The sequence below is a fragment of the Hydra viridissima genome, unplaced genomic scaffold, assembly GCF_058129835.1.
Source record: "Hydra viridissima isolate aposymbiotic clone 2 unplaced genomic scaffold, HvirCarnegie_v1 scaffold_10, whole genome shotgun sequence".
Taxonomy (NCBI): domain Eukaryota; kingdom Metazoa; phylum Cnidaria; class Hydrozoa; order Anthoathecata; family Hydridae; genus Hydra; species Hydra viridissima.
The window spans coordinates 10,868,983-10,887,807 of NW_028324309.1; the positions used below are offsets into that span (position 1 = coordinate 10,868,983).

Sequence of the window (18,825 nt, forward strand, 5' to 3'; positions counted from 1 at the left end):
TCCTGTTTTTTCCTTCTGAACTAAAAGATTGGGTAGTTTTGTCTTAAAAACCATAAAAATGCCACATTTAACAAATTTATGCTTATTTTAAAGAGTGTTTTAAAAGTGAACAGCAATAAGAAATAAAAACTGCGTAGTTGTAATGTTTGTAGAGTTTTTTTTTTATTGCTCATTCAAAGAAAGTTGTTACTGTTAGCGTTACGTGCAATTAGTTTAAAGGTAAAAGACTGTATAGCTTTTTCTAGAGTGTTATCTGTTAGCAATCTTGCTTGATGGTCCAACAATAAGCAGCCATTAAATATAATCCCAATTTCCTCGATACCGTTTCTTAGTGATCTTTATATCTTGGTGGAACCATTCATTTTTGCTGACAACATCGATTTTTCCTGAAAGTTATGCCCATGAAGAAAATGCAACTCAAAGCTCGTCTCGTAACCGCTTTGTTGCTTTCGGATAGTTTCTAAACAATTCATGTGTAATACTTTGTTCATGAGTTTCTAAGAAAGCTCTTGATAACATCTTTGTATAATAACCAAATATTCTTTTCGAATTCTGACGTTTCGATAAAGATTTATAATTTATGAGCTTTGATTTGCCAATACTTTTACAAATTCTTTCATGAGACCCTGTTTTACAATTTTTTCATACAAAGATGGGAATGTACTTTCATCTGTCAGAGAGTTGCTCATTAGGTATATTGGGATTACCAAATTTGGGGTCAGATCTTGCATTTTTTACTGTCCAAACAATACTTCTCTCCAGCTCTACTGTTCCACATTCATTGAAAGAGATGATGTTAGCTAACCTAGAAGGAAACATACCATTTTAAAGTCAATATAGACAATCCAATTGTGTTTGTGATATAACAAAAGCGGAATGTGGGAGAAAAACTGAATCCCCAAATTGCGATTACACCATTTAAATTGCCGTTGTGGAGAAGGAAAAACTTTTTTTGAGCTGTCGATGAACAGTTATCATTCCGTTGAGTTGAAACTCTGAGTACCAATACCTCCAGTAAAAATTCTACTAGAGATATTTTTTATAACAGTAAAAACTCAATTTTACAACTCAACTGAATGACTGTTATACCAATATAAAAACCTATGGGAACTTCAAAAGCACTGCAGAAATGCATGTTCTCTGGATCACTAGTTGGATATCTACTATCTTTATTACCATGCTTTTCTCGTTCATTTTTTGTGATAAATCATTATGAAACCTGGATAATAATAATGAAAAAAAATTATCCTATTTAATTGATAACGTTTTCGTAAATCCTTGACCAGTCTTGACTTTTCCTAATGTGATATTTGATAGGAAACGTCTCAAACTCAAAAAAAAAACCAAATCAACTTTTAAAGTTTAATCCTTTTAGTCACCAATTAAAAGGATAAAACTTTATAAAACTGAAATAAAACTTTATAAAACTTATATATAGTAGCACGAGAAGAATCCTGTCAATCAAACGATTTTCGTTTACGACAAGCAATAAGTTGCTTTCTGTGATTAATTTCATATCTGAATATGTTTAACCAGCTAGTACTTGAACGCATACGCGTATACGATATGAATTTACTGGAAAGTGGGGATATATCTTTTTTTTAAGGCAACAAAGTTCTTCGTTCTTTTAGACGGCTTTCTTTTAAATTCACTGGAAAATATTCTTAAAGTATAAATAAACAAATACTATTCATTTGTACAAAATAAACAGTAAATTTACCCGATATGTGCATGCTTACTGCACAAAAAGTAAAGTTAAGAGTTCCCGTATATCTCGTGATAAAAGCGTCTCTAAGCAAAGACGAAATGCCTTAATCGCGGTAGTCTTTTTTACATCAGGTTTTAACTTTAAAATTGTCAATACTTTTGATTAATTCAAACCATATAACCTTTTTTGATGATGAAAAGTTTTCAATGGTAAAGAAAATTTTAAGGAGACTGGAGGCCTACTCTCCAACAGCACGAATTTATGCTCTTCTTTTAAAAAAGAAATTTTAAACTGTACTTTTAAAAAGTGGTATCTATTAGTTATAACCAAAAAATGATGCTCTTCATTTTTTTCGGTTACTTTTTTCAAGTGTTTCCCACCGCATTATTGAAAGTTACGTTTCTTTAATAATCCCAAAAACTTAATATTTCGGAAATTTTATCGAAAATGACCAACATTAATTTAGTTTTAGCTTGTTTGGTCTGAAAGTTTTACAAACTTTAAGAACAAGTGAAACTTTTGCTCACGAAAAAATTAAGGCCTAATTAAAAATCTATTTTTATTAACCATGGAGCTTTAAAAAGGACAGAATGTCTAAAATTTTTTCTCAAGTCATGTGTAAAACAAATGATTTAGAGATCAAGAGGATAAGGGCAATGAAACCGCTAAATAATTGATTATCTTTAAAAAGAAATTCTTGTGAAATAATGTTTTGTCCGATAAGTGAGTACTAGATAAGCTAACAAACACCATATGGGACAAAGTAGTTTACGTACTTTACTCGTTTCTGATAGGAAAATTTCCATATCTCAAACCAGAGCTCACATCTGTTTCCTATTTTACGATAAGTTCTTTAAGACTTTTATCTAGTGTTCAGGGGGTTATGGTAGGACCACATCTTTTTATAAATGGTAATATTATCATTCACAGCTCATTTTTTCTCACACATTAACCTGTTATTTTGCGCCCCAGTTTAAAAAAGTACTATCCTGTCACGTGATGTCATTTTATTTGCTAGATTTGATATAAATTAAAATTCATTTCCAGGGTCATATACGATCTTAAAACTCAAAGAGCAAACATGTTGTTTTTAACAATAACTGGGCTCCTTCTTATAACCTCATTGGTTGTGGCTATGCCTAACCGTGATGCAGATGAATCAAATGATAAAGATATTTTAAATATTCTGGATGAATATATCGTAAAAGTTGCTGAGATGACTGCCAATGAAGCAAAGATACTTAATGACGTCAGAAATTATTACCATGATAGAAGTTCAAAAAATCTGTTGGAGGAAAGTAACCAAAGCTTTTTACCGCGAGGTGGAAAACGAGAAGCTCGTCCTCGCGCTGGAAGGAGGTAGAGCGTTGTTTTCAAAAAACAACAACGAGCGAATTTACATGAACAATCGAATGCGGAAGTAAAATTTTATTTGTTTATTTTAGTTTGTATAAACGAAAAGAAATCTGTAGGAGGAGTATATGAAATAAATTATATTGAAGGAGTATATGAAATAAATAATGTTGATTATTTGTCCTTTATAATTTAATACCATTTCTTTCTCGATCATTCTAATTTAATCACGATCCGCAAAAACCACACGTCGCATTTTATACTATTTGATTTTATTGCAAAAGAAAGTTCCTAATGTGCGATATTAATGATATTCTTTAAAAATCAGACATGTACCATGGTACTTTGAGTTATCAATAAATACGTAACTACATGATACGCGAAGCTAAGAAATAGAAAGGGTTTTTTTTAATTCGTCGAGAACGATTATTTTGTAACATGTGCGGTTTTTGCAGATCGCAATTCAATTGGGGTTAGTTATTAATGTTTTAGAACAAGAAAATATTTCGCAATAAAAAAACAAAAGAAAAAAAAAAAAAAATAATAATCACGATCTAAACAAGCTCAGCATTAAGTTTTTAGCTTTTTATCGTTAACGGAAAATTCTTAAAAATATTTCAACGTCAAATTATGCGAGTTTTGTATTGAACCTGAAACGATTGCCAAAGTGTTCTCAGTGGAGAAATAAATTTAAAACCAAAAAACGATAAATCATAAAACAGATGGTAAAGTAGTTCATATTTATTTATATTAGACTTGTTAATAATTTATTGAGTTAAGCTTAAGCCCTACGTAAAAACTATAAGTTCTGTAGAAATTGTGCGAATTATTTTGAGATGGGCACAATAATTTATGATTAACGAAAAATTGATTTTAGCCAAAGAGGCAGCAATTGATTATAAATATTTGAGGCTTTACAAAGATGATTCCGAGACATTCGATCCAGAACAAAGCAAAATGAGCAACAAGGCGAAAGAACTGAAGTTTATAAATATTAAAAATTTCTCTAGGTAGCAATATGAATTTGAAGGACTTTTATCCGCTCATTCCACAATTTGATAAATATGTTATAAAAATGTGTTTTAGCACAATTTTTTCAATAAAAATAAATCTCTGAATCTCTATTTGAATTCAAAACAGATCAAATCAAAGTTAATAAAATAAACTAAAATAAAAAAAAACCCTGCGTTTATTGACGTACTTAGATTGAACCTGCTCATACTTTAGCAAAACAAATTTATTTTCTAATTCTGGGTAAAGGATTAACTAGTGCTGTTTCAATGCATTCAAATACCGATTGCACGTCTTGGTCTGCGTTTATGACTTTGGCTGCCGTGTAAAATTCCAAAACATCTTCCACTGTCGCTCGATAATCGACGTAATTTTTTATCACTATACTCTCTTCGTCGTCAGGATGCTAGAGTAAAAAAAAAAAAAGTTCTCACAAACGAATAAAATTTCAAAAATAACTTTAACAAAATACTTCAAAACATCTACTGAAAGAGTGAAACAACCCACCGTTTTTAATCTCTCTTTAACAAGATTTGAACTCGGAGGATTGTACAAAATGTGATATCTGTAATATTAAAAATCATTATTTTAAATCACTTGACAATTTCATCATGAACTTTTCCAATTTTAAAATAACTTTAAAATAACCTGCGTCCAGTGACGGGATCAACAGATCTAAGCGAAAGTCGTTCAATAGCTACATCACTCGAGATATCTAAAACAATAACCCGATTTGGCTCGTGACCTGTTTTGCTTAGTAAATCAACTTGACTTCTCGTCGTAGGAAAGCCATGCAAAACCCAACCCTGTTTAACTGCGTCAAGGTAACTAAGACGTTCTTGGACAACATTAACAACTAGTTCATCAGGTACTAGATTGTAAAAAAATATCTAGAATTCACCACATACATGTGTTTTGTTGGAGTGTTTTTTGCGAATAAAAACATAGGATCAACAAACAAGATGGGATTTTAAAAAGACAAAGCTAGTTGTTCAAAATGACATACTTTTAACACCACGCTCCACAAAAGGTTTCATCGCTTCACCAAAATTTGAATCATCTTTTAGCTTCTGCTTTATCAAATCCTTGCCATCAACTGTAAAGGTATCATTATAAACATGATAACTATCGTGTTTATGGTTATCAAAGAAAACGATCCTCATTATGAATTTTACTTACCATTTACAACATCATATTTCTTTGCAAGCATAGCAGCCTGTAAAGATTTACCGCTTCCTGGTGGTCCGAGAAGTAAAATTCGAGGAGTGTAGGGAGCGTTACTTCTTTGCCGTGTAGACAAGTGTACTAAAGCTAATAAGTAACAAATACAACTTTTCATTTTATAGCACTGTAAAAAACGTCATTGATTCTTGGTTGGACGAAAAAATAATTATTGACATTTACTAATAATTTTCTTATATGTGTTCTTTTTAAATATATTTTAAAATAATATTAAATTGCTTAAAAGTTAAAATATCGGTTGAACACGATGAAGCTAATTTCCTGCTTTTCAATAAGATTCCTTTCATATTTGACCAATAACAATCAATGACTCAGTGCTTAGGATAATTTGAAGAACTTACTTCCTTAAATACCAGTTGGACGCAATTTTGTTCTTACCATTTTAGTGACTTCTCGGAGTAGAGGGTTGTAACCAAATCAGACTAAAGTATTGTGGGCTTGTCATGCTTTTGAATGAATGGAAAAACGTTTCTTTAAGCATTCTTTCATTTACAAATCCAAATATAAGTCTTATAAGTAATATTTGGTGCACTTTTCAAACCACAGGAGCAGATTGCTAGTCATAGAAGGAACTTGGGAGGTAACTTCTTAGTTTGAATATAACTGAATTTGTTGGCGACATATCTACCTTTTGACTAATAAAAATATTGCTGGCCTGGCAATTATAAAAAGTCCTTTTGCAATAGGTTTCATTTATTTTCAATTATGCACAAGCTTTCTTTACTAGTTTATACAGCCTACTTGAATGATAAAATGCATTAATTTCTCCATCAATGAATGACTTTAGAGTTTTCGTTTTATGATATGTTTTATATTCTTGAGATTTTAGTACTTTGCATATCAAAGCTTCGCTGCATTTAAATTTTCTTGCAAGATCCATGACTGACATGGATTTGCCTTTATGGAACAAATGATTGATTTTACTTTATCTTTAAATCTTTTCTTTTTTCCACTGCCAACTTTTCTTTTGATAGAATCTCTTTATATCAACACAAAATAAATCCAACTGATAATTGAGATAACACTGATCAATGTTAAAATGAATACTTGTGACAAAGAAAGATTTTGAAGAAAAATTTCTAAAACCTTTTCTCAATTATCTGCTTTACTCATTTTAACCCAATAACAATGACAACCAATATTTAGCACTATTACAATAAAACAACAACACATTAGCTCGTTAAAAAAATCTGTTAAGTAGATTTTGAGTAGTGAAAATCTACTTAATTTGAAAATCGCTGAATTTCATTGTGTTAAACTAATAAATTTAAAAATAAAAGTATAAGCAGTTTTTAGAAAGCTTTTTAAGCATTTAATCATAAGCTTAAAATTCTTTATTTATTTCTCAGAGGTAAACTGCTAGCTTTATTTAGATATTGTGAAAAAAGAAGCATACTTTGAGATAATACATCTTCTTTAGGTTGATCAGCATTCACTTTCTTAAGAATATTACTATAACATCTTGTTATACCATCTATAGCACTATAAAAAAAAAGAATTTTATTTTTCCAAAAGAAAATTTTATCTTAAAAAATACATATGTATTGGTAGAAATCCAACTTATTAATTGTGGAGCATGTAAAATTTCATACTATAAAGTAATAGATTTCCAAAAAAACTTCACTTCACCTACAAAAATAGCAATGTAGAGATGTCTTCATTTTAAGAATTTTTCTCTCAAACACATAGATTTTTAAAATCTATAATCAATATAATCAGAATAATATCCAAAAAGAACCAGGGTTATTTTTAGATTCTCCAAACTCCCATAGAAGCAGTTATTGAAAGTCATAATAGAAAAGAATGCTTTTTATCCTTAGATTTTTTTTAAAAAATAAAGTTCATTTCATCTTTTATAGTCCTTTTTTTTTTTAAACTGACCTCAAATACCTTGTACATTTATGTATGTATTAATGTAATTTTACACATGAAAGAGTAAATATACACTAAAGAACATATCAGCATTTAAATTACCGATGATATTTAATTAAATGATCTGTCATTTTTTCCTCTGTTGATTCAGGGTCAATAACTAATCTTTGAATAACATCTTGTTTTGTTGGGGGGTTGAATGTCACATGATAAACATCTATCAAAAACAAAAAAAATTTTTTTTTTTAAGTCTTCAGGCAGTTTAAATCCAAGCAAAAAATTTTTAAATACAGTTATATTTAACTCACCAAAATAAATTTTAAAAGCTAATTTACAGTTCAACAGATACATGTATGCAAAAAGAATTAAAAAAAACTCTTGTGGTATAAATAGTAATTCAACAAACTTTAAAAGACTGATAAATCTATACCATGCGTTATGGAGTCTATTCTTTTTCCAATTACTCTTTCTATCAGTACTCTATCAGGTGATTCAAGAAGAACTATAAAAATTGTTATTTAAAAAAAAGCTGTAAGGTGAAACTAAAAATATTCCTAAATATTATTTACAATGAATAAGTAAAATTACAAAAATGTTTTTTTTAAAAAAAAAACTTTCTTCACAACTATTATATTGACATAACTGCATACCAACATGTGTAGGAAATACTCCAGTTGCTTGCAGTCTTAATGCCTAAAAAATAAATTTTTATTTAGAATTCAATCTTTACTTTTTGGTAAAAAATTGCTAAAGATTTAATTCTGAATTTTTTTTCAATTACACATTTTGCATTTATATCCTTCATTGTTTATAAAGGGTGGGAGTTAAGGTTAGTTTTAGTCTAAATAAAATTAGTCGACTAACTTTTTAGTCTAACTAAAATTAGCAGACTAACTTTTTAGTCTAACTAAATTTAGTCAACAAACTTCTTAGTCTAACTAAATTTAGTTGACTAACTTTTTAGCGTAGCTAAAATTAGTAGACTAACATTTTAGTCTAACAAAAATTAGTCGAATAAGAATTTAGTCTAACTAAATTTAGTCGACTAACTTTTTAGTCTAACTAAAATTAGTTGACTAAAACAAGATTTAGTGCTATAAAAAAATTAGTAACCTATACCATGAAATTATATGAACATAGTATGAAATATGACAAATAAATCGATTTAAAGACATTCATCAAATTTTAACACAAATGAAAATAAAATTACGAATAACAAATAATAGATTTTCAAGCAAAGTTTGAAATTAAAATTATAATAAAATATTAGTGATAACATTGTATGATAAATGTTCTGCAAAATTTAAAACTTTTCCATGCAAAATGAAAAATTGATTTAAAACTTTTTATTCTATAACAAATTACTTTCTCAAAATAAATAAAATAGCAAAGAGAAGTAAAAGTTACCTGATCTCTGTTTTCAGGCAAAGCATTTAAACACCATCCCTTAAATTATTAACATTACAAAATATTTATAATATGCTAGTAATAATGAAAGCAAAAATACAACAATTTCAATATATTACAAACTCAAATATTTGTTAGGATTAAAAGTTAGTCTGCTCCAAATTGTATTGTTTATTTCACTGTACCAATCTTGAACAAAATTGACACAATGACACAAATAATTTAAAAGATTAAAGAATTATAGAGTACTTTTGCTAAACAATCTTCCATACTTATTCTTTTTCTAATAGCTTCAACCACATCCTTAAAAAGAATTTTATTCAATTTAAAAATGAATTCTACTAATTCATAAAAACAATCTAAAATATTGAAAATATAAAATGATAAAATCAAAATCTGAAAAACCTTAACAAATTTATATCCCTTACTTCATCAGAATTGACAGAAAATTCTTCTCTGCAGATTAATATACAACCATAAGTTTTGCAAATATCTTGGGACTATAAAAATTTTAACTTTTTATATATCTTACTTGAACTTATGACAGTATAAAAAGTGTGTCTACTTGAAATCACTGTATTTATTCATATAAAATTTTGCAGTAAAGAATATTTCAAATTTAATCTCTAACTTAAAAAATGCTTTAAAAAACTTACAACTGTACGCTTCCCAACTCCAGGTGGTCCTAAAATGCACACCTGTAAAACTAAAAAAAAAGTGTGTGAAAATAAAAAACATTTGGTTTGATATTTTATTTGTAAAAAAAACAACAAACAACTAAAATAGAGAGATAAATAACAGGTAAAGAAAGTCTAATATTTAAACAAAAAAAGCATCACTTTTAAAACTACAGTAAAAGTTTATGCTCTTTTGGAAGGTTTTGATAAAGAAAATTTTTCCTAAATGTTTTTTTTTACAGCTATTCGCTGTTTATCAAAAAAGAAATAAAAATTCATTAAAAAAAGAAAACTGAAGAGAACAGTGTATCCTCTCTTCTTTTATTTTCTTGTTATTGGTGAGACTCATAATTAAAGCTAATAAAATGTACACAGTATTTAAAATAGAAAAAATTTAGTTTTCAAATATGTGAAACAGGCTATACCATCTTCTGGTTCTATTAACCAATTTATTACTGCTTGCAAAGGATCATCAGGTTGTGTTATTAATAGTTTTTTTAGAAGTCTCTAAAAAAAAAGAAAAAAAAAATGTATTTCAACAAATTATTTATTAGTTGAAAACTTAAAAGATTGCATAGACAAGCTATAATTAACACTTTGATTCAGTCAATAAAATTATTTTAAAGAAACCTTAATAAAAAAGTTTGACTAGAACAAAGCACGGATTTATTCAACCTAAATCCACTTGAATAATGAAACAAATTCTTCAAATGATAAAAACTAAAACAATAGGATGTTAATAACTTGCAAATCAAATATAAAGTCCTGAATTTTTTAACTAAAAAATTCAAAAATTTTTTAAAAAACACTAAAATTTTTTAAGCTTGTTTTGTCTGGAATTGTAATTTAGGAATTACATAACACACAATTATTAGAATATAGGTATATCTAAATTGTTGAAATTTGAATAGAAAAGTCTCTATCTTGGGTTAAATTACGTATAATTTATTAAATTCAAATAATCTGGGGAAATATTACTAAAACACATTTGCCTTATAACTAACAATGGCTACAAATATTTTGGCTAGGTACCAATTAGCATATGTATTATAGGGTTGGTGATTCTTAATTTTGAAAAAAAAAAATAAAAAATCAATTCTTTACATATTGCTTTTTCGCATGCGTACATACTGAGGATTGTTCACGATTCTCCTACTTCTCCAAAAATTAACTAGAGATGTATGCAGAAATCTCACTAGAGTTATCTTAATAAATAAGCTGATGGTAGAACTTTATTTCCTTGATTCTTTTTGATTCTTTTTAACTGTACCAACCCTGTATTTGTTTTGAGAAGAGTAAATACTAGTTATAAATTTTAAATAAAAATGATTTTTTTTAAAAACCTCGTATATTCCAAATATTTCATGTTTTTCTGCATATGCTGAGAACTCTGGTGGGATTAAAATCGGTTTTTTAGTTGCATCCATGTTTTCAACATGTTTATAATCACCTCGTTTGACCAGTTTTAAAATTCATTTGTTTACTACTTGTTGCTAAGGTAAAGAAAACGGAACTTAAGTCAAGTTTTTTTAAGAAAATTCTTTCATCCACCAGCGTAATTAGATGCATTAACATATTCTAATTAACCAACCTGTTGCATTTATTAACTTTGAAAAGTATGTTAACTGTAAACCAAGAGCAATTACCCAAGCTAATTTAAAACCTTAGGGAAAACCTAATCTGCAACTTAACTTTAAAGTTTGGAAAATTAAATTTATAGATTGTTGTATAAATGGCAGTAACTACAACACAAATAATCCCAGGAGCTTTGCGTGAAACATCGAATCCTTTACTACTTAAGGTAATTTCAAGTATTACTTGTTTACTGCTCTAATTGAAATCAAAAATATTCACGAGTTTGGGAAATCGCATGACCATTACATTTTTCTTTACAATTACACTTGTTGCGAGAATGTAGTTTAGATTAAAGAAAAAAAAAAGCTAAAAAACACAACAATTTGTATAGTATAATACAATTCCACCAATACACTACAATCTTTTACATAGATATTTGTTCTTTTATATCAATCAATCAATGTCAATATAATATATTTACTGTTTATTATAATATTACAAAGCAGAGGTCATGGCTCATTAATAAAATAAAATGACCTAAATATGATAAAGAATGTACAATCACATTATAAAAAATTAGTTATTTACAAGATAAAAATAGAAATTTATCTAGAAGAGGATAGAGACTATTCAGGAGCACTGATGGCAGTTGCTACAATGATCTAAAAAATATGCAAAGTGATGATTTTTTTTGGTACTACTTTGTAGTTTGAAACTGAATAAAATTAGTTTTTGTCACAGACCATAATGGTTTTAAAAGGTGGTCAACTGTTAAAATGTTTTTAAAGTTTAACATCAGAAAAGGGATATTGTTTATCATTTAAGCTTAATAAATGCCTCATTTTAGGCTGATATAGGAAAACCTTTAAAACGTGGCTTCACAATACCAGCATCTAATTTTACTTATGGTATAACAAACCAAGGAAAATGCTTTGGAGCTGGACATGGTAATGTTTGTGTTTATATATTCATTGAAAAGTACACCAGTAGAAAAAAATTAAATATAGGTTTTTGTATAAAATTTTTTTTTATAAAAATAGATTTTTAATGGTTATCATAAATATTATTTTGCTCCAAGATTTAAGGCTCTTTGTTTTAGTGCTCAGCAACTGGCATACACATTTGAAAAATTCACCTAATGATACACCTTATTTCTCTCAGAAGGATTTCATCAAAATGAATAAATCAGCTATTAGTCTAGGCTTAATAAATGCAAAAGAGTGCTGCCAATATCAAACAAATAATTCCTTTTTAAAAAAAAAAGAGCTGCATATGTGTAGAAGTAGAATTTCACTTCCTGCTAATGTGGTCTATGGTATCCCAACAAAGTAAGACTTATTTTTCTGAGTTTCTTGAAGATTTTTGTTTATTTAAAGTTTGTTTGAGTTTCTTCTCACACTATACTTGTTGTTTTTTTTTCTTTAGATCATCCATGCCAATTAATGATCTATTTGAGTATAAATATCATGATTACATGCAAGAAGAGCAGCAGTTATATTTGGAGAAACTTTGTAGAGAAAAAAAGAATGATCTGTCTCGAAGAAGTAGAAGTTATAGTGAGACACGTGCTTCACGTTTACGAAGGCATTCGCCATCTGTTGATGCATCTCCTCTTTGGCAAATGCCTAAATTTCAAAAGAATGTAAGAATTTCATGAAATAGATATGTTATGTTTACATTAAAAGTTTATCTTTTTTTTTATTACAGGGTTTAATTATAGACTAATGTAATGCACCAAAGTCACTTTTTTTAAATTTTGTTTTATATACTTGTTAAAATTGATGAGATAAAATTGATAATAATGAAAAATTTAAATTACTTAATTTTTAAGAAATAATACTGATAAAATATTTACAGTGAATTAAAAAAATAGTAAAAATAGAAGTAGCAAGTTGTTTATGTATACTTATATATATAAACAAATGTAATAATTAAGAGCTGTTATTTTAGAAATTTTAATGATACTATTGTTGTTGATTAAATAAATTTTGTATAATTTTTTAAATTAATAACACTATTGCTTCTATTTATTATTCTAGGCTTTGCCAGCAATAGAAACGTTTCGCAGTGAGGCAGCTCGAGAGAAAGCTTTCCTTAAGCATCGAACTGATAGTACATCAAGAACTGGTATTTTTGGTCATGGAACACATAAAGAAGCTAATAGTTAGTGGTCTAAAAATAAGAAATTTAAGTTCATTTTATATATGCATATATTATAAATATACTTATCAATTGCATGCACTTAGCATATATAACATATATATATATATATATATATATATATATATATATATATATATATATATATATATATATATATATATATATATATATATATATATATATATATATATATATATATAGGATTAGATTACATTCTTTGTATATTCAAATATATATTGGTGCTGAGTTAAAGGTTTATATTTTTAAGTGGACCAAATGTATTTTTAAATCAAGCAATTGTACTTTTCCCATTAAGTTTATCTATTTTTTTGTAGCAAACAAATCTATATTTTAATCAAACTTATTTAATCAAGTTTATTTTCATAAGATTTTATGCAAAATGTAAGCATATATTTTCTCTAGATATTTGTTTTTATCCTTGTATTTTATTTCATACCGATGAATTTTAAACATTTTTGCAGCTATTTTAAATAACTGAATAAAGTAGGATCATTACATTAAAATATATATTTTAAAATTTTTATTGTATAAGCCATGTGTACAAACTTAACAATATCTTTCTTTATAAAAATTTATTGGTTTCTTCTTTTAAAATAATACATATTTGAATTTTTAAAGCATTTTCTTTGTTTAAAATTGATAACTATATATTATATGCAAAAAATTTTATGTAAGCATGCCTAGGGTGTCCACGTCAAGCACACTAATTTTCAGCTCGATGTTGTATATTATTAAGTCAATTGATTGATTTTTAACTGATGGTTCATTAAATATTAGAAGCCGATATTTTATGAAGAAATCAATCCTTGACATCAAAATCCATTTTCAATCTTCATACAGGAGTTTGATTTAAAACAGATTTGTTATATTAAATTACTATAAAGAAAAGTATGAAAATGATAAACAATTTTTCTACAATTGCAGCTACATAGACTTCCCTCTTCAATTCAAGCTCTTGTATAGAAATATTCGGGAGTTTTTAATTGGGCTGGGAGTTCCAGATATGCTTAACCAAGTAGCGGTTGGGAAGATTTAGTTGCAATAAAATATGAATGTCAATAAAAGTATTCTACTGTTGATAATTCTTTTAGCTAACTCTTTGACTGACACAACTAGTAAAATTTCTGCTACTTATAATTTTGTTAAATTTATATTTAATATATGTTTATATCTAAAATATGTAATATATGAAAAAGAGAACATACACACTGCCAACGACTAGAGACTTAACTTTTAAAGAAAACAAAGCTACTAAAGTTTTAAATTTAAATAGTCATCTAATTTTCAATGCAAAAACAGGAACCTAAAGACGGGTTTATATTATCTGGTTATATCCAAAGCTTTTTATTTTTAAGAATTGCGTTCTATTATTCTTTAACATTTTTTCCGTTATTAATTTAAATTCTTTTTCTAAAAAAGGTTGTGTCCACAAGTTATAACACAACTCACTCTTATGTCAACGTGTCATTGGAACAATTAAAGAATTTTTTTACTTTTTATCTTACTGCATTTGTTGTATCGTCATCATTTATGGACCACGTAAACTTTGAAAACTGCCACCAGCTTCAAATTTTTTTCCAATCAAAATATTAAATTTCAAACTCTTTTTCAATTGTGCACACTGCATTTAATGTAAAAAAAAAAAGTGTGGTTTTAATTTTATGTTTTCAGGAAAAGTTTCCATAACTATGACATTGCCTGTTAGAATTTGTACTAGAGTTACAAAACTGAATGTTAAGACCAAGCTTGTTAAGTAAATATCTGTGTGTGTGTTATTAAAAAAAAAAAATTTCACTACAGTGTTAAAAAAAATACAACTGTCGAAACCATATAAAAAGATCTTAATTGATAAAATCGCACAATCTGAAAACGAAAACTTAATATTAAATATAAAAATAAGAATAAAGGCTTATGCACTGTATTATCTTATCTCAGCAATAATTAGCTAAAATTATTTATTTTATCATCAAACTCTAGCAATTCATTTCCATTGTATATTATTTACGTAAGATGTTTTACAATAAAATTATTTTGGAAACTTGCTTTGGAAACTTTTGATTTGGTTTAAATAAAATTGAAAATTATTTGCAAATTTTATTATTTACATTTAGCTCTGAAATCGACATATTTTCCGAAAAATAGTCCAACATTATTTTGCTGTAATAACTGTGGTAAACTCTTTCAGATCTCTCCAAAACAAAAGTTTAAGTTGAATTGTAAATTTTTTTTTTTTTCATCATATTGTCGAGTTGATAAACCTGGGAAGCGAAGAACGACTGAATCTCGCCTGGAACTACGATGAAGACAGGGCTACCATTTCAGCTATTCAAACATTAGAAAAAATATCTGTCAAAGGTCAAAAACCAATCTTCTAAGAATGCAGTAAACCTGTTGAATTGTCCGAATAAAACAACACAAACGCAACGATTATTGACAAAATAGGATCGAATTTAATACGAATCGAGTAATACGATCGAACTATATATATCTAGAAGCATGAATTGGTTTTTTGTTTTTTTATAGAATAATCTAAACCATAAAAATAACTTTTTTTATGACTGCTTACGAAAAATTAGCACATTCTTAATGACCACAAAAATTAGCATTAATTAAGGTAGTTATCAGGTAAAAAAATTGCGATTTTTGTTAAAAAAATGTGTTTTTTGGTTTATTAGCCAACTTTGAGTGAAATTTAATTGGCTTTTCAACAATATATAACATGATATGGGTTTAAAAATAAAAAAATGTAAAAAAATTGTTTTAGTTGATAAGAGTTAAAAAAATTTACTTAGCAGTGCGCATAGCAACCAATTGTTTTTTAATAGATATATTAACCTAAAAACTAGATTTAAATAATTATTTATTTTCTTTGGTCTGTATAATTAGCTAGTTTAGTTTAGTTTAGGTAGTTGCACCAAAAAAAGTTAATTTAGTCCAATTCCTATAAATGTGTAATAAAATGAAAGAGGATGAAAAATGCTTTCCAACAGCACCAAATTTATGATGCTGGCATTATTGGTTCAAAAGTTATTAAGATTTTTAGTTTGTCCGAAGTGCCTTGACATCCTTTGGACTTTATATAGAGAAATAGAAAAAAAGTGAAGCAATTTTCTTTCAAATGTAAATATTTCAGAAAGTATTATGAATACATTAACAAAAGTATATACCAAAATGAGCAGTATCAAAAGAGGAATTTATTTGTACTAGTTGCAATGAAAAATGAAATGAAATAAAGAAATTATTATCCATAAATTATGCAAATTACAAAAAAAAGTTTGATGATTTTTTTTCTTCGATCTCATTATCGATAATTGGTAGTCGGCCGACAATGGCAACATGTAGATTTGTGCTTAAAAATTTTATATTGTTGACTAAACTGATTGTAATATAATTTTAAACTAACACAGAAAAACGAATTTGCTAGATGTATGGTTAAAAATTAGATATGTACGGTCAATAGATAAATTTTATTTAAAAAAACAAAATTTACCTTATCTCAAAGGGAAAAAACTCCAAAATGGCTCCAGATACACAAAAATAAAAGTTTACTGATGCTTAGAGATCCTCTTGTTGGTAAAATAAAACAAACAATGTGACTGAAAGTGGCTGATTTATCAAACAATGCTTGAAGCACTGACGTGCCAAAAAAGCAAATGGATACGGATGTCGACGGTACTTCAGGATCCAATATGGCGGACTATGCGAGTCACTAGTTTAGTTGAACCAGAGTTGTAAAGCTAAGTAGTATGTTTTGATGTTATTTGTTATGCAGAGAGAAGGTAGTTTAAAATTGTAAAAAAAAAAAAAATAGTTATTATGGCAAAGAATAAAAATTTAAAAAAAAGAAAAGTTAACCGAATGTTTCAATGTAATAGATATACGAAGAAATTTTTTTTGCAACAGCCTGAAAAAGATACAAACAATGATGGATTATGTATATTTCCATGTGCTAGTTCAACAAAGTCAAACATTTCTATAGATAAAGCTGAACAACCTTTAACTAAGCACGACAACTTTTTCTTTTTTTTCATTTCTCAATATTTAAAGATTTAATTTGTAGCATTGGATCCTGTCGTGAATGTAATTCTAAGAAAATTGCTCTTGAATGTCTTGATGAAAAAGCAAAGAGATTTTCAATAAAATTTTGTATTAAATGTGCAATTTGTGAGTACATACTTCTTTAATTCATCACGAGCATTTAGTATGCCTGATAGAGATACCAGAGAAGTAAAATCTCAAGAAATTAATGTGAGAACTGTTATGGCCTTTAGAGAAATTGGAAAAGGTCACGAGGCGATGAAAGTATTTGCATCTATTTTGAATATGCCCTTACCAATGAGTTTGTTTTTGTGTAATGAAATAAACTCTGACTTATTAAAATTTTATGAAGCTGCTGCTTGTGATAGCATGAAGGATGCTGTGACAGAAGTTAGAAACGAAAATTTTCCAACTGCAGCTGAAAATGATATTGTTGATATACAAATTGGAATTGATGGTTCATGGCAGAAACTTGGTCATTCATCTCTAAATGGCGTATGCACTGCTGTTGCAAAAACTAACAGTAAAGTTGTTGATTACCAAGTATTTTCAAAGTTTTGTCGTGGGTGTACTTTGTGGCAATCTAAGAGCAATAAAAGCGGCTAGGGAAAGTTTTTGAATACACCTGTTTGTGACCTCAACTATTTTCAGTCATCAAATACCATGGAATCAGCAGGTGCTTTATCATTTTTTACAGAATCATTGGCAAAGTATAATGTGCGTTATTCTCATTATATAGGCGATGGAGACAGTGAATCATGTCCAAAAACGCCTAAGCACTTGGCTACGTCAAATTTGATGTGACTTAAAGGGTAAAAAGTTAAATGACGGAAAGGTTATATCAGGGAAAGGAAGGTTGACAGACAAGACCATTACAAAAATGCAAAACTTTTATGGCATGAGCATTAGGCAAAATACCTTAGCAGTATGGAGTGGAGATCGTAATAAAGCCCTGTATAACATGAAAAAATCTGTTTTGGCTGTATTGTGACATTGCTTGAATATAAGCAACAGTGAAGAGAGACATCAATTTTGTCCACGTACAAAGGAAAGCTGGTGCAAGTATTGGCAGAATGACAAAAATTATAAGCTATCAACTAATCTGCCACTTGCTATTAGAAATATTCTTAAAGACACAATCTTAACACTACGGTCAGATGATTTGTTATCAAGATCCCTGGATGGCGCAACACAAAATCCAAATGAAGCTTTCAACCAGATAATCTGGAAAAAGTATCCAAAAAACATTTTTGTTACTAAAAAGGTACTAGATCTGGGTGTTGCTTCAGCTGTAATAAATTATAATGATGGTTTAAGAGGTTTCACAAGAATTTTCAATTATTTGCAGCTCTTGCCTGGAAGTTTTATGATCCAAGGCTCGTGGAAGAAGGACATATCGAGAGTGAAGAACACAATTAAAAATTAAACTCCTAAGCAAAAAATGGTTTTAAGGAAAAGGAGATGTATCAGAAAGGGTTACATTGATAAGGAGAAAGAGAAAGAGGGAGAAGACTCTTATGTGTCAGGGAATTTTTAATGTATATATTGTTCATAAGCTTTGAAGCTTGGTTTCTCAATTGTATTTTTTTGTCTGACTGCGAACAGCAAATCATTCATATCTTTTTAACCAGATATGCAATTGAGTTCAAATTTTCAGGGTTGTTTCTTTATAGATAGAACTACAATACCTTACTAGAACTAATCTTAAACTTGTTTCCATTTGAATATATTGATATTTTACCTTAGGATTTTGTATCA

The 18,825-nt window shown here is 28.1% G+C and overlaps 6 protein-coding genes and 1 pseudogene across 8 annotated transcripts in view; 2 read left to right on the forward strand and 5 right to left on the reverse strand.

Moving 5' to 3' along the window:
- The window catches only part of LOC145181042 (cysteine-rich protein 2-binding protein-like), a 400,331-nt gene that overhangs the window by 140,894 nt on the left and 240,612 nt on the right, over positions 1-18,825 (reverse strand). The gene's annotated exons all lie outside the window — the stretch shown is intronic.
- LOC145181378 (liprin-alpha-2-like) overlaps positions 1-18,825 on the reverse strand; it is a 391,227-nt gene that overhangs the window by 131,790 nt on the left and 240,612 nt on the right. The gene's annotated exons all lie outside the window — the stretch shown is intronic.
- Positions 1-18,825, reverse strand: part of LOC145180864 (tyrosine-protein kinase ABL1-like) — a 324,834-nt gene that overhangs the window by 65,397 nt on the left and 240,612 nt on the right. The window lies entirely within an intron of this gene.
- Positions 1-18,825, reverse strand: part of LOC145181231 (uncharacterized) — a 313,564-nt gene that overhangs the window by 54,127 nt on the left and 240,612 nt on the right. The window lies entirely within an intron of this gene.
- LOC145181217 (adenylate kinase 8-like) lies at positions 138-10,765 on the reverse strand. 2 transcript variants are annotated; one of them, XM_090099813.1, is made up of 16 exons: positions 10,614-10,765; positions 9,696-9,777; positions 9,250-9,299; positions 9,022-9,093; positions 8,843-8,896; positions 8,594-8,632; positions 7,837-7,879; positions 7,617-7,688; positions 7,289-7,403; positions 6,711-6,796; positions 5,252-5,383; positions 5,079-5,168; positions 4,721-4,943; positions 4,580-4,637; positions 4,263-4,478; positions 138-805 (listed from the first exon to the last, which is right to left on the reverse strand). In XM_090099813.1, exons 1-15 carry the CDS (start codon positions 10,695-10,697, stop codon positions 4,299-4,301), a joined length of 1,380 nt encoding a protein of 459 aa, XP_089955939.1. In that variant the 5' UTR covers positions 10,698-10,765; the 3' UTR covers positions 138-805; positions 4,263-4,298. The 2 variants fall into 2 exon arrangements, with proteins under 2 accessions (XP_089955939.1, XP_089955938.1); XM_090099812.1 differs by lacking the exon at positions 138-805 and having other exon boundaries at positions 4,071-4,478.
- LOC145181221 (cilia- and flagella-associated protein 77-like) lies at positions 10,477-13,095 on the forward strand. 2 transcript variants are annotated; one of them, XM_090099818.1, is made up of 6 exons: positions 10,477-10,494; positions 10,991-11,071; positions 11,693-11,792; positions 11,945-12,173; positions 12,271-12,487; positions 12,885-13,095. In XM_090099818.1, the coding sequence occupies exons 2-6, from the start codon at positions 11,003-11,005 to the stop codon at positions 13,011-13,013; spliced, it is 744 nt and encodes a 247-aa protein (XP_089955944.1). In that variant the 5' UTR covers positions 10,477-10,494; positions 10,991-11,002; the 3' UTR covers positions 13,014-13,095. The 2 variants fall into 2 exon arrangements, with proteins under 2 accessions (XP_089955944.1, XP_089955943.1); XM_090099817.1 differs by lacking the exon at positions 10,477-10,494 and adding an exon at positions 10,750-10,768.
- On the forward strand, positions 16,846-18,664 carry LOC149883106 (uncharacterized; annotated as a pseudogene).